Source organism: Melitaea cinxia, chromosome 13 (assembly GCF_905220565.1).
Source record: "Melitaea cinxia chromosome 13, ilMelCinx1.1, whole genome shotgun sequence".
Classification (NCBI taxonomy): domain Eukaryota; kingdom Metazoa; phylum Arthropoda; class Insecta; order Lepidoptera; family Nymphalidae; genus Melitaea; species Melitaea cinxia.
The window spans coordinates 15057350-15075340 of NC_059406.1; the positions used below are offsets into that span (position 1 = coordinate 15057350).

General features: G+C 31.4%; 2 protein-coding genes and 1 long non-coding RNA gene across 3 annotated transcripts; 1 reads left to right on the top strand and 2 right to left on the bottom strand.

Moving 5' to 3' along the window:
* Window positions 1-1698: 1698 nt before the first annotated feature.
* On the bottom strand, window positions 1699-3084 carry LOC123659192. The gene is made up of 2 exons (XR_006743996.1): window positions 2735-3084; window positions 1699-2685 (listed from the first exon to the last, which is right to left on the bottom strand). It is a non-coding gene; the product is annotated as an uncharacterized LOC123659192 (long non-coding RNA).
* A 1606-nt stretch (window positions 3085-4690) lies between these two features.
* On the bottom strand, window positions 4691-9823 carry LOC123659167 (GTPase HRas). Its single transcript, XM_045594423.1, has 2 exons — window positions 9187-9823; window positions 4691-4993 (listed from the first exon to the last, which is right to left on the bottom strand). Exons 1-2 carry the CDS (start codon window positions 9580-9582, stop codon window positions 4814-4816), a joined length of 576 nt encoding a protein of 191 aa, XP_045450379.1. The 5' UTR covers window positions 9583-9823; the 3' UTR covers window positions 4691-4813.
* Window positions 9824-10075: 252 nt separating this feature from the next.
* Window positions 10076-15123, top strand: LOC123659168. Its single transcript, XM_045594424.1, has 3 exons — window positions 10076-10325; window positions 11656-11785; window positions 14910-15123. The coding sequence occupies exons 1-3, from the start codon at window positions 10240-10242 to the stop codon at window positions 15009-15011; spliced, it is 318 nt and encodes a 105-aa protein (XP_045450380.1). The 5' UTR covers window positions 10076-10239; the 3' UTR covers window positions 15012-15123.
* Window positions 15124-17991: the final 2868 nt, after the last annotated feature.

Here is a 17991-nt window from a genome sequence, read left to right on the forward strand (position 1 = left end):
TGAATTACGTGTACACATCTAAATTCTGTGTAAGGACCTGAGCTCAAAAAGGAAAAAGGATTTGAGTTTAATCCACCACGCTCCTCGACTGTGAGTTGATGGATAATTTCTTACATGATGTATGAATAGCGATCGCTATTCAGTGTATGTGATAATAACAGGATTGAAGGCTTTATGTGCTCTCCAAAGCATGACGCGGAGAGCCATAATGACATACACTCAGTCCAGAAACACATATTTGTACAAATTCAAATAGCGTGGACAGGAATTGAATCAGCGCCCACTGTTGCTTTCGCACATGTTCTTCAGAACTTTAGTTGTTAATCTATTGATCCTTATGGTTTTGTGAAAACTAATTATTACAACTTGGAAAATTTAAAAAAACACCCAAAGGTCAATTGGGATTAATAGCATTTTATTTGTTCCCAAGATTCTGTGTAGTGAAAACAACACGTTTTTCATTTTTTTATACATACAATTGTTATTTAAAAAATTATAATAAAATGGCACTTAAATATTAAGGAAATTAAAAAAAAACAACATTTTTTGCCAATTTTATTTATGTCGATTAGCACAGACGACTGTTGTGCCGCTTTCACAGATATTTAATTATAATAAAATTACCTACTATTTCAAACAATTGTGCAGTAGCATCAGACATGGTATAAATTGGAAAAGTTGATAAATGAAAACTAATATTAATATTAATAGTTGTACATATTTCGTAAAATTCATCGTAACAAAACTATAAATATAATCACTTAATTCATCTTTCAATGGCATATAATTATTAGGCTGACATCCCATTAGCAGCTTCTAAATGATCCAGTGTAACACATCACTAAACTAAGGTACACAATATTTATTATAACTTAAACCTATAAAAAAAAACTGACAAACCGTAAAATTAAATGTTTGTAGAAAAATTCGTTTGTTTTCATTGTACCTATTTTCTATGTGATTATACGTATTTGTATGGCGACCAAGTCGACCGAGATGTACGTAATTAGATTAATAGGAGTTTACTCCTTAAGAAACGATATAAACTTCGAGGTATTACATAAAAAAATATAAGGAGTGAGATCGTGTGAAAAAGTGACACGACTTGCCTTGATAGTAACGTTTTACCGCGTAACGTTATCTTATTTAAGGAGCAAGCTCCAGCGCGTATCAGAGCTGACACGCACACTTTTTTTTCTATTAAAATTATATTTGATTTAAAAAATTGTTATTAATTAAAAAAAAAAAATCTTACCATATTTTCATGGCATGTACTTTGCTTTTTTATTAAAATAATATAAGTGTGGTGTATAGTGTAAGATATTCTGTTTAACTATATAATTATGATAGAAACCACTGTATACTGCGTTGGCTTCCTTTGTAAATAAATAAATAAATATTAATAAATTTTAATTTTGTTGGCATGGAGCCGTAAACAAAACATTGATGGAGTACAAGATAGTCATATATGGGGCTGTGCGCTTTTTTTTATATAATTTTGATAGCTATGTTTTCTATTAATTTTTTAAAACTGTTACCTATATAGATTTATTTATTAATATCTAAATAAAATCATAGTTTGATACTACGTAAAGCGGAAGAACATATTTTAAAATCATTCAGTTTCATACTCGCTACTCGTCTTCAAACAGACATTTAGGTCAGACAATACATGAGTTTGGTTAAATAAAACCATAGTTTGACATACCTTTGCTTATATTGGAAGTATAATGTAAGTCATCAAATTATAGTATGGCTAGACAATAAATAGAACCGCGCAAAAAAAAAATACATTTTTTTACTTTTCCTGTAGAACAAGCAAAGCCTGTACCTACGTGTAGCTGTTACATCATTAACTTAATAGATAATTAAAAAAAAAATCATTTTAAAAACAATTTTATTTCTATTTTTTTAACTATAATAATTTTATCTCGTATGATACAAAACTGTATAGATCGATTATATAAAAAATTAAACAGTATATTATAAAACAGTATTATTTGATATTGTCAGATTATATAATTTAACCGTACATTTTTTAACTTTATTTATGATGATACAGAGTAATATGAATCGCTCTAATTAACAAATTGTTTTATTTTTATTAAGACCGGCGCCGGCCATAACAGAAGTAATTGAAACGAAACAACCGCATTATTTTGCGAATACTATTTTCAGAGTAAAGGCAGTTCGACGAATATCTGATACCAGTTAAGAATTTTTCAATTAATAATAGAAAAACAACTTTGAAAGTTTAATGTTGGTATATTTGACGCTTCTTATAAAATGTATGACATTATGAAGGTTAAATTGTATTGAAATTTTATTTCATGGGTATTATCGGAACACATCTTTAGTATGAAATCGCCTTTAAATATTACATAAAAATGGCAACACAGTGGTTTATATATCTATAAAATATTTGCATGCCATTTATATAAATATACAAAAAAAAAACTATCTGTTGACTGCAATTTCACAAAACTGAAGCTTGAGGCAGAATTTTCCATAGTTTGTTATTCAAGAATACAACAAAATAAATTATTTTATGAATTAGCATCCAATATTTTCAACGTTAATTTTAATTAATGATATAATTAATCATACCAGTTATGTATGTTTGTTTTATTATATTCTGTCGACATGTAATACTACCAACGTACAAGAAATAATGTACTGAATTTGCTAAATGTACATATATAATTATGTTGTCTCATTTCGTTATCTTTAATACCTGTGTATTCTTCATGCAACTAATATTTGTTGAAAAGTCAATAAAATTTTAATTGGAGATCGTACGTATCGTATTTTAAATGAACTATTTGAAACTAACATATCGAAAAATAGACAAAGGCAGTGAGTTGGTTGTACGAAAATAACCCCGAGCTACCTTAAGTTTACGAAATAACAGAAAACTAGAATTATTTTATGTAGAAGATCGCGCACAACCATCGCTTTAGCACCTACCTCTTTTAAATACAATGATATGAACTTACGGTCAGTTAAAAACACAAAATTGCACCTCTAGTGCAAATATTACGAAGAATTACATTTGTCTTACCATAACTATAAAAACACAGCACTGTTGAGAATTTAAATTTGTTTTTCTATTAATTTTACAGAAGTAAATGTAATAATTTGTATTTAATCATTTTTTTTAATTAGGGTTAGAAACATAGCGTATTTTCAATTTATATTCCTCACATATTAAAATACTAGTATTTTTATAAATAGTATTAAAATTTCACAATTTGCTAAATTATAATTATTTTTAGTAACCAGTGGCAATGTGGCATTGTAAGGTTACTGAATAAAAATAAAAAAAAAAAAACAATATAAAACCATAATATCATAATTTTGACCATAGATAAATAATTTAGAATAGATGAAGATAAAAAAAAAGCATTTAACTCTATTCACTTATTACTCACCTAATAACAGCTGTATTCAGCGCTTAATATTACTAAATTGATATAGCACTATCTAGTAACATATGAAATGAATAGCAGAAGCTTATATCTATTTAAAGTGTCCCCATCTTGAAAAATTCAATTAGTATAAAAATACACGAAAAAAATCTGTTAATCTTAGGTAACATACGGTCCTTTTCAATATTATTATTATTTGTGCAAAATAGTAGCGAGTCTAGTCAAAACACAATCATAACATTATTTAAATTTATTAAAAACAATATAATTATCATTAAATAAAAGACTTATCATTTGATAAGATTGTTTATAACAGTCAAAATAAAAACTGCAATAATTTACGAATAAAAATATGGTTAAAATATTATTTTGTACATTTTCCACTAATGCTGAATTGAATTGTTGCTGAATAACCACTGACCTACTTATAGCAACAAAAACAATGCCATTACATTTAACCTTAAACTCACGTCTTCCATTCTATTTTGTAAGTTAATTAATTTATAACTGAATAATGTAACATTTCTTTGTTTTAATTCCGTACTTTGTTAAGTTTTATTGAAACGGACCGCACGTTATAATTTCTTGAGATTTTTTAAGTTATCATATCATTGTAGTGTGTTATATTTGAATTTGCTATACAATATTTATAATTGTGATATTTTCTATGAACGATGGATAACTTTGTTAGATCAAATAAAATTACGTTATATATACAAATAGGTGTCATTTAGTTACTGCATTTGTCATAAAAAAGTGTGAAATAAAATTTAATCCACAGTCTTATACACAGGTCGTGCAACTACAGTAGTGGGGGTACGTCGGCTTAATGGTTTACGGCCGCCAGAGGCATGACTATCGATGGGTGTGCTGTAAAGCGAAGACAGAATAGCATTCTGTATCTTTTTCTATCAAACGAAAAGCATTTATGTTTTAAAATATAACCAATTACAATGAAACGTCACTCAGTATGACCAATTACAATGAAGCGTCGCTCAACCGGCGTGTGCAGTGCGCACCGCACCACGTGACCATACACACCGATAGCAGTGACCTACGGCGGCGTTGACGCGAACGAAAAGTTATGACATTATCGTACTAATCTCTCACCACTGAAATTGGGCTTAGTTGCATGACCTATATATAAGACCGTGATTTAATCACATAAAAATATTAGTTTTGTTATTACTGTGTTATGAAAAATTAAAATCTTTCTTAACGATAAATGGCACTGGTTTTTACAAGGAAATTAAATGCAGATCTAAACAAGACCATTCTGTATATAATTTTTTTTTAATTATCAACATTTGATAAGGGAGCTATGAAAAGGGAAGCTCCAAAGTCTCGAAGTCAAATTAGAAATATCCATAAAACTTATCTTATATTTAAATAAGTGTACATTTAAAGGGACGCCGGGTGCCTAGTTTGTTCCCTCTCCTATACTTCTTTCCGCGGCTTTCCTTGTCTTTGCGGATTTCTCGAACTAGCGTATAGAAGGCATCGTCTACCCCCATACGGGTTTTCGCTGACGTTTCTACGAACGGTACACCGTAACTCCGCGCCACCTGAAATTTAACGAATTCTTCCTTTAAATAGTTACATACATTTAAAGACAAAAAGCATTTTTTGAATTGTAGATGTTTCATAGTTACGGAGCATCCATTAATTAAGTGAGCTATTTTTCGATCAGTTTAGACCTTACGTGAGTTTGACGATAAAAATATTTTAAACTAAATTTATTTTTATTATTCGGGAAAATGATAAGCCATTCAGGGACACTAGGTATAGTTAATTTAAATTAAATAAAAATTAAAGCAAAACATAAAAAAGAACACTTATAGAATATATATAACTTATCCATGGAGACTGTACTTTTTTGTGTAATATTTTATATTTTTTTAAGTTGAGGTGAGATTTTCGAATATCCCCCAATTATCCCTCGGTTTAAATAAGATTTGGTGAGATTTCATTGGACCTCCTATTCTCAGCTCACGTAATTAACGGATGTCCCCTAAGAAGTTTAATTTCGGAACTGTTTATGTTCTGCTTGTGTGATTCATAATTATACACATCAAATAAAATTGTAACCGACATGTGTAGGTGTATGATATATTTATAAAAAACAGAATAAAACTTAAGTGTATAGAGTTAAGAAAAAAAAAAAAATATCTGTATGTTTATTTATTTGTCAAAATTATATGCACCTTTATTAAATTATATTATAGGTTTCTGTACAGAATTGTATTTAAATCATAAAATAAACTCTACACAATAATTTTTGGGTTAAAAGTTAGCAATACATTATAATCTTTTATAAGAAAAGGCTTTGTACAACAGATGTCTTGAATTAAATCTCAAAACATTCGTTAACAACGAAACCTAAAGTTAATAAAGCAATTTAAATCTGACTAATTTCCTTACTTGCCTTTAATCTAAACTTCCTAGTCATACATTGATAACACACAGAAACAAAGTAATTAATGTTATAATTATTACACTTTGTGTTCAAACAATTGTCGCATTGCAAACAATAAAATTACTGTCCACAGCTGATGCATCTTCAACACTCAACTGATCATGAGTCATTCTCACGATTACATATATTTTATTATTTCCTATATATTTCTAACTCTATTCTAAATCTATTTATATAATATGACATGTTTACTATATATTAAGAATATAAAGCTAAGGAGTTGATTTCTTGATTTATTTATAAATTAAAATAAGAATGTCTGACTCAATGTGAAACTTTTTTACATACAAAATGTCTATATAATAACAAAAAATGTAAAATACAAAAAGTGTAGTTGATACTTGTAGACGTAGAAATGTTTAACAGTTATATTTTATTTATACTTCACATTATTTATTTTAAATAGAAAACAGAAAACAATAAACTCAATTGAGAAACTAAAGATTTTGGGTTCACAACTGCAAATAGAAATATGCCATAAATGGTGTGGAATTCCACGGTGAAAAAGAATGTACTATAAGTTTTTATTCTTTGGATGCCGATTAAGCTTTGAACATTCTCCAACATTGAGAAAGAGGCCTATGCCCAGCAGTGGGATGTTATAGGGTGGATCGTATATTAGAAATTACTATTTTATCTCTATCATATTATGTAAAGTTTGTTTTACAAATCACTGATAAGAAATGGTAGGTTTGATTTTTGTATGTTATACTGTGATAAACCTTTCAAGGACAAGTCTTAGATAAATTTACATACTATATATATCTTTTGTATGTATGCCTTCTGTGTGTGTATGAATGTTAATGATTTCTTCCTAAACACTGGACCAACTTTGGTTGCTTTTTTTTTCATTTATTTATTTATTTATTTTATATATTTTTTTGATCCCCAGATGATATAAATTTACAATTTGATGTGATAGTATTGCAAATAGATTCCAGGAGAATTTTTGAGGTTGCTCTGTTTTTTTTCCACTAGTATTTTTGTAAATTTATAATATCATAATTGAGTTATAAAATTATTGTTCTCTATTCTTATATTTATTTAAGTAAAATTAATGATACCATTTTTATAGTTCTAATGAATAATTATATAATTATATTTATATTGGAATGAAGTTCCTTATTTTATACACACAGTTTTATTTCTAAAAGCATAGGTAATAATTTTAATAAGAAAACAAATAACAGTGGAATTAACGTTCAAAAGACTAATTTTTATTGTTTTTAAAATACTTAATTATGTAAACAAAGAAATTTCGATACAAATAAATTTAAACAAATATATGTCCTGTTTTAAATTTCCATGGTTCTTAACATTATTTGAATTGGTTTTATCGGAATTTATACCATGTACCTTTTTATCTTTGAGGCTCCGATATTTCGGCGCAGTTGCAGGCGCCATGGTCACGGAAGAACCTACATACAACCTACCTACGGTACATGGAATAAATCCCGATTTATATTACTTAATTAGTCTAGCGTTAATTTGGACCAATTAATTACAATGTTGACATATATTTTTTTATACTATTGAATATTTGTAGGTAGAATATTGTCTCAATTTTATTAATGTAAATATTTTTTCTAATTAGGTAATTCAAAATTATACCATAAGGTAACCTATAACCTATAACTTTATATATAAATATAATCTTCCTAAAAAAGGTTTAAGGTCCTAAATAGACTTCATCAACCTTTTAAAAACTTATTATAAAGACATATAAACATATAAACTGGTTCATACATTTATATTAGCCCATTGGCACAGTTGGAAATGATCCTGCACACTGATCCAGAGATTACTAGTCCAATTCCTGCCCCAAGTCTGAGTGTAATATTTGTCGTTATATATTTATATATGTATTACTTCTATGTATATTTATAAAAAAAAATTGTTATAACAGTTGACTGTTATCTGTAACCTTATAATAATAGTATTACTTAAAATATTGTATATAAATGTAATTAAAATAAAAAAAAAAATCTTTATTAAGCATTAATAAAAATATATATAAATAATAAGAAGTTGCTATGATTGATTATTATTTTGGATTACTATGGACATTTTTTAAGACAGTAACTCTTGAGTGTTTTGTCAATTCTTCTTTGCAGAATCTACTATAATCGAATCGACTAATTTTATATTGTAAAATAAATATTAAGATTAACAAAATAATTATTTATCTGTACAAAAAAGTCTATAAAGTTAAGCACTGTGTTTTTTTTTTTCACTTTTTTTGTGTTTGTTAACTACTGAGTTTAGGAACATAAGAATGTAATGCAATAAGGCCTAATTTTTATATAAATTTTGTCTTGTCTTAAAACATGGAATGATTAGAAATAAACATACCAACAAAAGGTCTGTATTAAAATATTTTAAAATAAAGTATATACTTGTAATAAAGACTATTACTGTACATGGTTGTTAAAAATTAAATCTAATATCAATTATATCAGTGTTTGCTATAGAGCTCCTCTAAAACCGCTTGACTCGTTTGATTTTTATTAAATTTTTCATTTGTTTGGTAGATCTAAGAATAGGTCATAGGCTAATTTTTAACCTCTAGGTGATAATGGTATCCCTATCCATATGGGAGAAGAATGTTTGCCATATCAGCTAATATATCCCTACTAATATTATAAATGAGAATGTAAGTTTGTTTGGTTACACTTTCACACGAAAACTAATTAACCGATTATCATGAAACTTTGTATACCTATTTTTGGAGGTATGGGAAGTAACATAGGATACTTTTTTTGAAAAAAAATTCAATGCAAGTGAAGCCGTGGGTAAAAGCATTAGCTATATATATATATATAAAATATGTGACAAATTGATGTGTGATAAAGTCCAATTTTTTAAACAATGTAAACAAAAGACTGCAAACAAAACATACACAAACCAAGCAAGGGGTAGATGTCTTTGTTTATTTTACTGAATAGGAGTTTTAGGTAAATAAAGTTGTAACATATATATTCTAGTTCTAGCTAGCATTATAAATAATAATTGTATTTTAAAAGACCTATTCTTACCTATTTACTTTTTATAGATAGTTTTAACTTTTTATTTCTTAATATAGATCTACATAAAACTAATATAATAAATATATAAATATAAAAAAGAGTATTTCTAATAACATACATTTCAGTAACATATTCATACAAAATACTAAAATACCTAGGTAAGGTTGCTTTAATTGCTAGTTTGAGGATAACTTGTGTGACATGCTTAGAGATATCAATAATGAATTATATATTAAATATTAGTAAACAATCATACCTCGCGCGCCTGCGTCATGTCGACGGCCCATGCCTGAAGGTCGCACTTGTTACCTACTAACACCATTGGCACTTCCTCTGCGTCTTTAACTCGCTTGATCTGCTCCCTGTACGAGCCAATGTCCTCGAAACTCTTTGCACTGTTCACCGCGAATACCAACAAGAATCCTTCCCCAGTTCGCATGTACTGGTCTCTCATCGCGGAGTACTCCTCTTGACCTGCCGTGTCCAATATATCCAGGAGGCACGTCTCTCCATCTATCACCACTTGTTTCCTATACGAATCCTCAATTGTAGGGTCGTATTCGTCCACGAAATGATTCTGAATCAGCTGTATAGTTAATGCTGATTTACCAACGCCACCAGCCCCTACCACCACTAGCTTGTATTCGGTCATCTTGCGTCTTGATAGTAGGAATATTTTTCGTAACACCAAACGTCACTGTTACACTAAGAAACAACGCCCCAGACCGACGCGCCACACCTTTGATATTACTCACATCGGCATGGCTGTCACGACCTGTTATGTATGTTATTGCACTCACTGTACCCGTAAAACGGCTAATTAATGTATTATTAGAGTCAAATGCAATAAATAACAATGAGGCAGTTCACTCACCCTTTTACCACAGACTAAGTAGACTATATTTACACGTGACATGACAGAATGAGAAGTTAATTTATTGCGTGAGTTTTCATTTTTAAACTAAATTAATTTTAAATAGTTTTTATCCAGTTATAGTGTAAAATTGTATGAAATAACTTTAGAGTAAAATAGATTACATATTTAATCAATATTAAATAAATAATGGTTTTGTTGAGATACTGTAATCAGTTCTTAGTTCGTAATAGTTCACAATTAAATTTGTAGGTGGCGCTAAATTGTTACAATGAATATTCAAAGTTCAAAACTTCAAAAAAATAAGTCGAAATAAAGCATTGAAATTTACAATTCTAAGTCTGCTTTTACAAACCTAAGGCATTCGGTATTTTCAGCTTAAGAAATCGCGTGTTTTATATAAGGATTTAATTTGAACTTGGATATCTGCGTAGTATGTCAACAGACGATGCGAAGAATGAGGGGGATCCCGAAACTTTGGAGGAAGCGGGTATACTTGAAGCCGATGTTGGTGCGAAATTGTTAGTATTTTTTAACCGACTTCAAAAAAGGAGGAGCTTACTCAATTCGGCCGTATTATATATAAATTTTTCGTGTCATAATGTTAGTTAAAAATACTCCTCCGAAGCGGCTGGACCGATTTTTATGAAATTTTGTGTGCATATCGGGTAGGCCTGAGAATCAGCCAACTTCTATTTTTCATACTGTAAGTTGTAAGGGTAATATAAGGATTAAGGGGTTTAATAACATGTATGGCAAAACAATGGTTGCGGGGTCAGCTAGTTTATATATATATATATATATATTTTATGTATGTTCAATGTTCGGGGATAACTTTGTCGTTTACGAACCGATTTTGTTCATTCCTTTTTTGTTGGAAAGGGATATCCCAAGTGTGGTACCATGATAAGCAAACCAGGAGCTGATGATGGGATTCCAGAGAAATCGAAGGAAATCCTCGGAAATCGTAGTGACGACTAGTGCGTCGGTTAATTTTTTTCGTCTACTCACGTTGTATTACTTGTCGATGTAATTGAAGTCGGTTTTTTTCAACACAATTATAACATCATAACGTGATTTAAGCAGTTTTCATATGCTATATTTACATTTCTTTTTTTAATTGCATTTTTCTGTGGCTTTACTACAATATTAAAATTTAATTTTTCAAATCAAAAATATTAGTATAAACTATCTGTTAACAATATAAACATTAAAATTAAACAACATAAAAAATAACAAAACCTTTTTTTTTCCTAAGATTTTGATAATCCCTATTGGATAACATCTATTGTTAGTGATCCTTTCTATATTTCATATACCTCATTCTAGATGCTATGCAGCTATGCTAATTTTTTGTTTTGCGGACCATTTGGCTCCCCTTTGTGAGTAGTGCCCGGGGCATGATGCTCCTTTGCCCGCCCCTCGCTATGCCACTGATACAGCGGGATATGAGCTTTTGTGCTTGTGTTGTCTATATCCTACTCGGACAGATTCTAAGCAGTTAACTTATATAAATATAAGTATAAGAATATATAATTATGTATATACTAGCTGACTCGGCGAACTTCGTATCGCCTAACACAAACTTTATCGTATGGTATTAAAGTTCAAATTGACTTTTAAGTATTATCACAAATCTTTTGTATGGGAGTATAGAAAAGTGTTGTTTTTAGACTTTTTCAGGAATTTTTTTTTTTTTTTTTTTTTAGAATTTTTCTCTCCGTAAGAACCATCCTCGTACTTCAAGGAATATTTTAAAAAAAGAATTAGCGAAATCGGTCCAACCGTTCTCGAGTTTTGCGCTTAGTAACACATTCAGCGACTCATTTTTATATTATAGATTTGTTTCAGTGACCAACAGCTCGCGGGTATAGATCCCAACTTGAAGATCAACATGGACCCGCAGGCGCACCACCAACTCCGGCCTGAGATGATGTTCATACGCGAAGAGTTGCGGCAGGCGAAAGAGCAGACTTTAGCTGTGAGATTATTAGACTAGTATAAAAAACATTTTAATTTTATATTATAAGAGTGGCAAATAAACGTCCGCCTGATGGTAAACGGCCACTAAAGTCTACAGTACCAGGAGTATCGCAACTACGCTGCCAACTTTAACTTCATAATCCAATTAATTAGTTTGTGAGAAATGGGTCTTGGAGTATGTACTACAGAAATACTTTGTAACGTGATGGTGATCTGGCCGTTCCCATTTTTTAAGTTAAATTTATTTCCTAATCTATTAACGCCTCCTCAGCTACGAGCGTAACTCGTTTGTGACTCCTCTATAGCTACGAGTGTAACTCGTTTGTGACTCCTCTGTAGCTACGAGTGTAACTCGTTTGTGACTCCTCTATAGCTTCGAGTGTAACTCGTTTGTGCTTCATCTATAACTACGAGTTTTATGGTTATAAAATCGTCAACAGATTTTTTTTTAGTTCAATCAATTCTTTAGCAGTCTTTTACTTTATTTTAATTAGTACCGTATAATAAAGAATTGTATTGCCATTTAGAAATGCCAAGGCAGTACAAGCTTAGAAAATCATCATCAAAGGTATTAAAAATCTAATTATATAACAATTTAATACATAAAATAAAATAACACAGTAAAATATATTGATAACATGTTATTTAAACTTTATTAACTTTATAGAAAACCACACAAAAAAATTAACAATAAAAAACCGTAATGACTAGGAAGTAGCATAAAATTCACATTATATACATCGTTATTACTATACTAGTTATATCTCGCCGTTTTCCCGCGTAATTTCAATTTATTGTGAATATTGGGATGAAAAATAGTCAATATGTTAGTCTGAATCAGTAGTACTGATTCAGTACTATATATGTACCAAGTTTCATTGCAATAAGTTTAGTAGCTATTGCGTGAAAGAGTAACATCCATCGATATAAAATTTCGCATTTATAATACTAATAAGAGTAGCAGGGATACTTGTGGTAATATTAAAATAGTTGTATTTGCTCTCAAACGAAAAAAAAAGCCTACTTCAATTACATACATCGACAAGCACCTGATTGATATACCTTTCATACGTACAAAGCGCTTCGAATCATCTTTTTTTAAGCGCACAGCCAAGGAATGGAATTCCCTGCCGGCGTCTGTATTTCCGAGTTCATACAACCCGAACATGTTTAAAGCACGAGTGAACAGGCTTCTTCTGGGCGAACTCGCTCCATCTTCGACCTCATCTGTGCTCTAGAGCTAGACTGGGATCAAGAGTATGCCCATAACATAATATAAAAAAAAAAACAAGCAATACAACGCAAGTAGACGAAAAAATAGTTAAGTAAATACGCAATGTCAAAGATTACCCAAAAAGTAGTTATCAGATCTCGATCAAATTAAATAGGACTACTAAAAAGCAACAGCTTTCGATTAAAACAATAATCATCAAAATCGGTATACCCAGTGAAAAGTTATGCGGTATAACACAACGTATGTTGACGAAAAAATAATCAAGTAAATTTTCGTGATTAGATATAACTCGAAAAGTACTTGTTAGATTTCAATTAAATTTAAACGAGACCACATGACATACCACCTTTCGATAAAAAAAAAATTGAAATCGGTCCATCCACTCAAAAGTTCTAGGGTGACATACAAAAAATACAATCCAATAGCGAACCTCCACATTTTTTGGAAGTCAGTTAAAAATGAAGTGATTTTTTGTTTAATTATAACAAAATCTGTACCTATATGATTGAAAATAGATTAAATGATAGTTTAGTATTCCTGTAACAAATTGAATCGTTCATTGACGTCTTTTGAACTACTGAGTTTATCGAGTTTACACGTGTCTCTTTTGTCGCACAAAGGTATTGGTACTGTATCGGACTTCTGAGAAAAGGAGCTAATAATGCGACAGTCGTCCTTTTAGAAAAGACCTAAATAAATAAAAAGATGTAAGTCCGCCATTACGTGCGTTTCACGTATACAATTTGCACATGCTATTTATAATAGGTAATTGCATTTGTTCACAAACATGGGCGTATCCAGAATTGTGTAAGGATGGGGTATAAACAAATAAATGTAAAAACTCAATAACTCAATAATATATATAATAATAATCAATAAGTAGAAATCTAAAACCGTCAACAATTTATTTACCTTCGCTATCAAAACTATTTCAATCTAACCTAACCGAGTTAGGGTGGGTTAAATGCCCCACCTTGCCCTCTGTGAGTACGCCCGTGCTTGCAACAAAAAAAAAAAATGACCTAAGTTATTATACAATTTACAAAAAAGGAGGTTCTCAATCTATGCATCATAACTTTTTACTGGCAGTACCGATTTTGATGACATTTTTCTAATCGAAAGGATGTGCTTGTCACGTGGTCGCATTTAAATTTGATTGCGATCTGATTAGTACTTTTTGAGTTCCTAATAATGCGTATTTAATTGAATATTTTGACTACCTATGTTGATAGAAATTTCTTGTTGATAATATTGTGTGTGAAAATGAGTTAGTTTTTTTCGTTTGCGAGGTTGCGGTATTAATTTTTATATATGTATAAAAATATAGATGTGCTAATTAATTACAATGCTGTGTGGTTACGGCAGTAAAGAAGCAGCCCTTCCTCTCTTCCCGTAGATGTCGTATGAGGCGATTAAGGGATAATACAGTTCCACTGCCACCTTGGAAGTTAAAAAACCGACTGATGGCGAAATAGCCATCCCATTGCTGGCTTTCAAATACACAGGCCGAAGACGGGCAGCAGCGTCTTCGGTGCGACAGAGCCAGACCTGCGGTCACCGACCCACCTGCCCAGCGTGGTGACTATAGGTAAAACACGTGAGTTCGTGCCATTTTTCGCGCGAACTTGTGGAGGCCTATGTCCAGCAGTGGACTGTGATAGGCTGAAGTGTGTGTGTGTGTGTGTGTGTAAATTAATAACAATTTAAGCTAAATACGCTACAGCGACCATATAACCAATATATAGGGGAAAGGGTTTGTTACTACTTAATACATACTCGTATTATTTAGTAACCTAGCTAGGAGTACTGTGCTTAACCCACTGGATTTAATATTAAAGTGTACAAAACCTGTCTGTTGTCAAATTTTATATTATCAACATTGTCTTAGGTACGTCGGACGGCGCTTAAGAAACTCCTTATGAAGGACTTTTTGGAGGAAGACTGTGAGCTCAGGAATTTAGGGTTATGTTATGCCCCTCCCGATCCTTGAACTTAGAACTTAGAGAATAGACTTTGTATTTGTAACACTGTTTTTTTACGATGATTTCAAAAAATTTAGAATTGTTAATTTAGTTTTTAAATAAATGAAAAATTAAATTCGATTACGCGTTCCTACTTATTTAATTATTCAAAAAATAATAATACTAGTGTTTGCTTAAGACCGCACGGCAGAAGTGAAAACTTCATTAACAAACGTAATCAATATATACATATATACTAGGAGTCCCGGCAGACGTTACACTACCCGGAAAACAGCTACCAAATTTGACTGCTTACATACCAATCGGTAGCCACACAATAACTATAATAATCATTAATTAATTGACGATGACGACAATTGGTGCAGTGTTCACAGCACTGGCTGTCCCACTAGCGGTTGTTGGTTCGATCACACTAGAAATATCGTACAGGCCATACAGATATTTGTTATGGTCCGGCCGTTTATGTATTTATGATCGATGATGCTTGCCTAAATGTAAAGTTTTCTTTGTTATGGTTGCTTACCTTTGTAGTATAAAAAAAGTGTTAGACCAAAGTAACAATTGGTTACCTTTTATAATATTATATATTTTTTTTCAATATGCTGTAAACATACACTAATATATATTTAAACAATTAATCGTGATGTACTTTGTGATAAATAATAGTCTAAGAAGTTTCTTGAAGGAAAGCTTGCGATAAAGCTCGTTTTATTGACAGCGGAAGAGAGTTCCGCAGACAGCGTTCTTTGTAATTTCCTGCTTCTAGTTTAAATAAACTGCATCGAAGCTATTGAACATGGAATTGAAGCAATAATGAAGTCTCTCTTAAGAATCTTTATTTAATTGATGAAGTCGGTAGAGCTAGGAATAAGACTAGTAGCATTAAAGTAGTAGCATTAAAGTTTACATTGAAAATTTTATTTTATTAAACATTATACATATTTACAATTCACAACTTAAGAACTAAATATTTACAGATAGTTTTGGTATAAATCATGTCCGCGTGGAATTGTGCCAAGAATGCTGGCAGCATTTACCTGTTGAATCGCTATGCCGATTCTCTGGGCATAAAATGCACCAGCCCTCTTGTTACCAGTGGAGGCAATAAGGCGAGGAGTTATCTCATTTAAACATTTTTAGCACTGTTACTCCAAGGCCCAAGTGTTAAAATTTGTTGATAAAAATAGTTATTAATTCAGCTTGTAACGTCCTACTGCTGGTTAAATCTCTTTTGCTTCACATGGACATCTCTAGATGAAAGTCGGAGCTTAATAATAATAATAATTAAATAAATAAATAAACGCTTCACGCTCAACGGCCCCCAGTAAGATTTTCTCCTGTGTCGGGAGTCCAGAAACACACACAACACACAAGCACAACACCCAGACCACAACAAACATCTACATATATGGCCGGTACAAATGTCTGTCGTGAGCGGGAATCGAACCCGCGACCGCCAACGGAACAGCCATTGCTATGACCGCTGCGCCAACGCGTCGTCACTTTTAATAGGTACTCCACGCTCTACTGATAGTTTCGTATAATTTCCTTCAACGACTAACCAGTGTTTTAAGATTCAGAGCCCCGGCCCAAAAAAGTTGCCACTTCACAAATGAAGGGAATAATTGTGCTTACTCGCAAACGAAAAAAAAAAAATGAAATTTAATACTAAAAGGGTAGTCTAGATATCTGAACTGAACTGTACTTGTATAATGTAAACTGACAGTTATTGTGTAAATGGCATGTCTATATGGGATCGTGGATAATTTTTCCGTCGTCCGTGTGGTATAGGTACCTATAGTGAAGAATAATTATCGCTATCAGATGTTTGTGATAACAGCATAGCACAAACGTGCACACAACGGCAAACGTGTATATCACATACAAAATTTTTGAGATGACCAAGATCGAACCCTGTCCATCAGCGCAATAGCCAGTGCTCGGATCGCTGCGCTAATGTGTCGTCAACTGTCAAGCAATGTAATAGTGGCAGTACGGTCATTTCGCGTGTTTATGATAGAATGGTGGTCATTTTTGTATTAACACATATATTTTTTTCTTTTAAGTACTTGGTCGTAATCTAGTTAGGTCTACAGTTCTTGTTTAATAAAATGATCTCAATCACGTAGTACGTTGTGTTGCATTACAGTAACAAACCGTAATAAATCGTTAAGGATTTTCCCTTTACCAACTCTTTCAAACCCTATCAAACTCTTTAAAAGCTAAATATTATATCTGGCAAAGTATAAAGCCCACGACATACCTTGTAGAAAGGTTAATCTCTATCGGGACACTAGACATTAGCTTACTTCATTCCCAATTACTAGGTTGTTACTTGTTGTACAATTTTGGGTATATTACCCGAGTTTGTAATGTACCTAGTGTTGAAATGATATCATTTTGAGATTATGCAATTTTTGAATTGCATGTGGACTTTGCTACCATGACTTATCGCAAAATATTTAAAAATGTAGATGTCCTTGACGCTCCTTAACAAATTAATTTAATTATCTGTGACGTAATAAAAGTTTTTAAATCAAACATATTTATACGCTTTTATCTTATAAAAATAATATAATTAAAATAAGGCCATTTATATATGAATTGTGAAATCACCTTGTTATTAGCTTGTAGCGTAGATATATTGCGTTATTATAATTTCATGAAAATTTCAGTCTTTAAATATTCATGACCACTGGATTTTAATTTTTTTTGTCAAGCGCGAATTTGAACATACTATTTCTTTTTTTTTTACGCTATTTTAGTAATATTGCAAGCGTTAAGGGGGTGATAGACGTGGGAGTAAGTTCGTGAACTTGTAGCTCGACGACCTTTTTCGCTGGTGTGTCGATCCAAGTTTGAAATTTTCGCTCGTACGTGTGGCAGCACTGCGAGCCGCAAGCCGCCATTTTTAACCGACTTCCAAAAAAGGAGGAGGTTCTCAATTCGATTGTACTTTTTTATGTATGTTATCTCAGAAGTTTTGAC

What these genes read in the sequence shown, in the direction of transcription:
- LOC123659167 (XM_045594423.1), bottom strand. Translation starts at nt 9,582, where the DNA reads ATGACCGAATACAAGCTAGTGGTGGTAGGGGCTGGTGGCGTTGGTAAA. An exon ending in ACATGACGCAGGCGCGCGAG is followed by an intron (nt 4,994 to 9,186) that starts GTATGATTGTTT and finishes GTTAAATTTCAG; the next exon opens with GTGGCGCGGAGTTACGGTGT.
- LOC123659168 (XM_045594424.1), top strand. Translation starts at nt 10,240, where the DNA reads ATGTCAACAGACGATGCGAAGAATGAGGGGGATCCCGAAACTTTGGAG. An exon ending in GCCGATGTTGGTGCGAAATT is followed by an intron (nt 10,326 to 11,655) that starts GTTAGTATTTTT and finishes GATTTGTTTCAG; the next exon opens with TGACCAACAGCTCGCGGGTA. An exon ending in CGAAAGAGCAGACTTTAGCT is followed by an intron (nt 11,786 to 14,909) that starts GTGAGATTATTA and finishes ACATTGTCTTAG; the next exon opens with GTACGTCGGACGGCGCTTAA.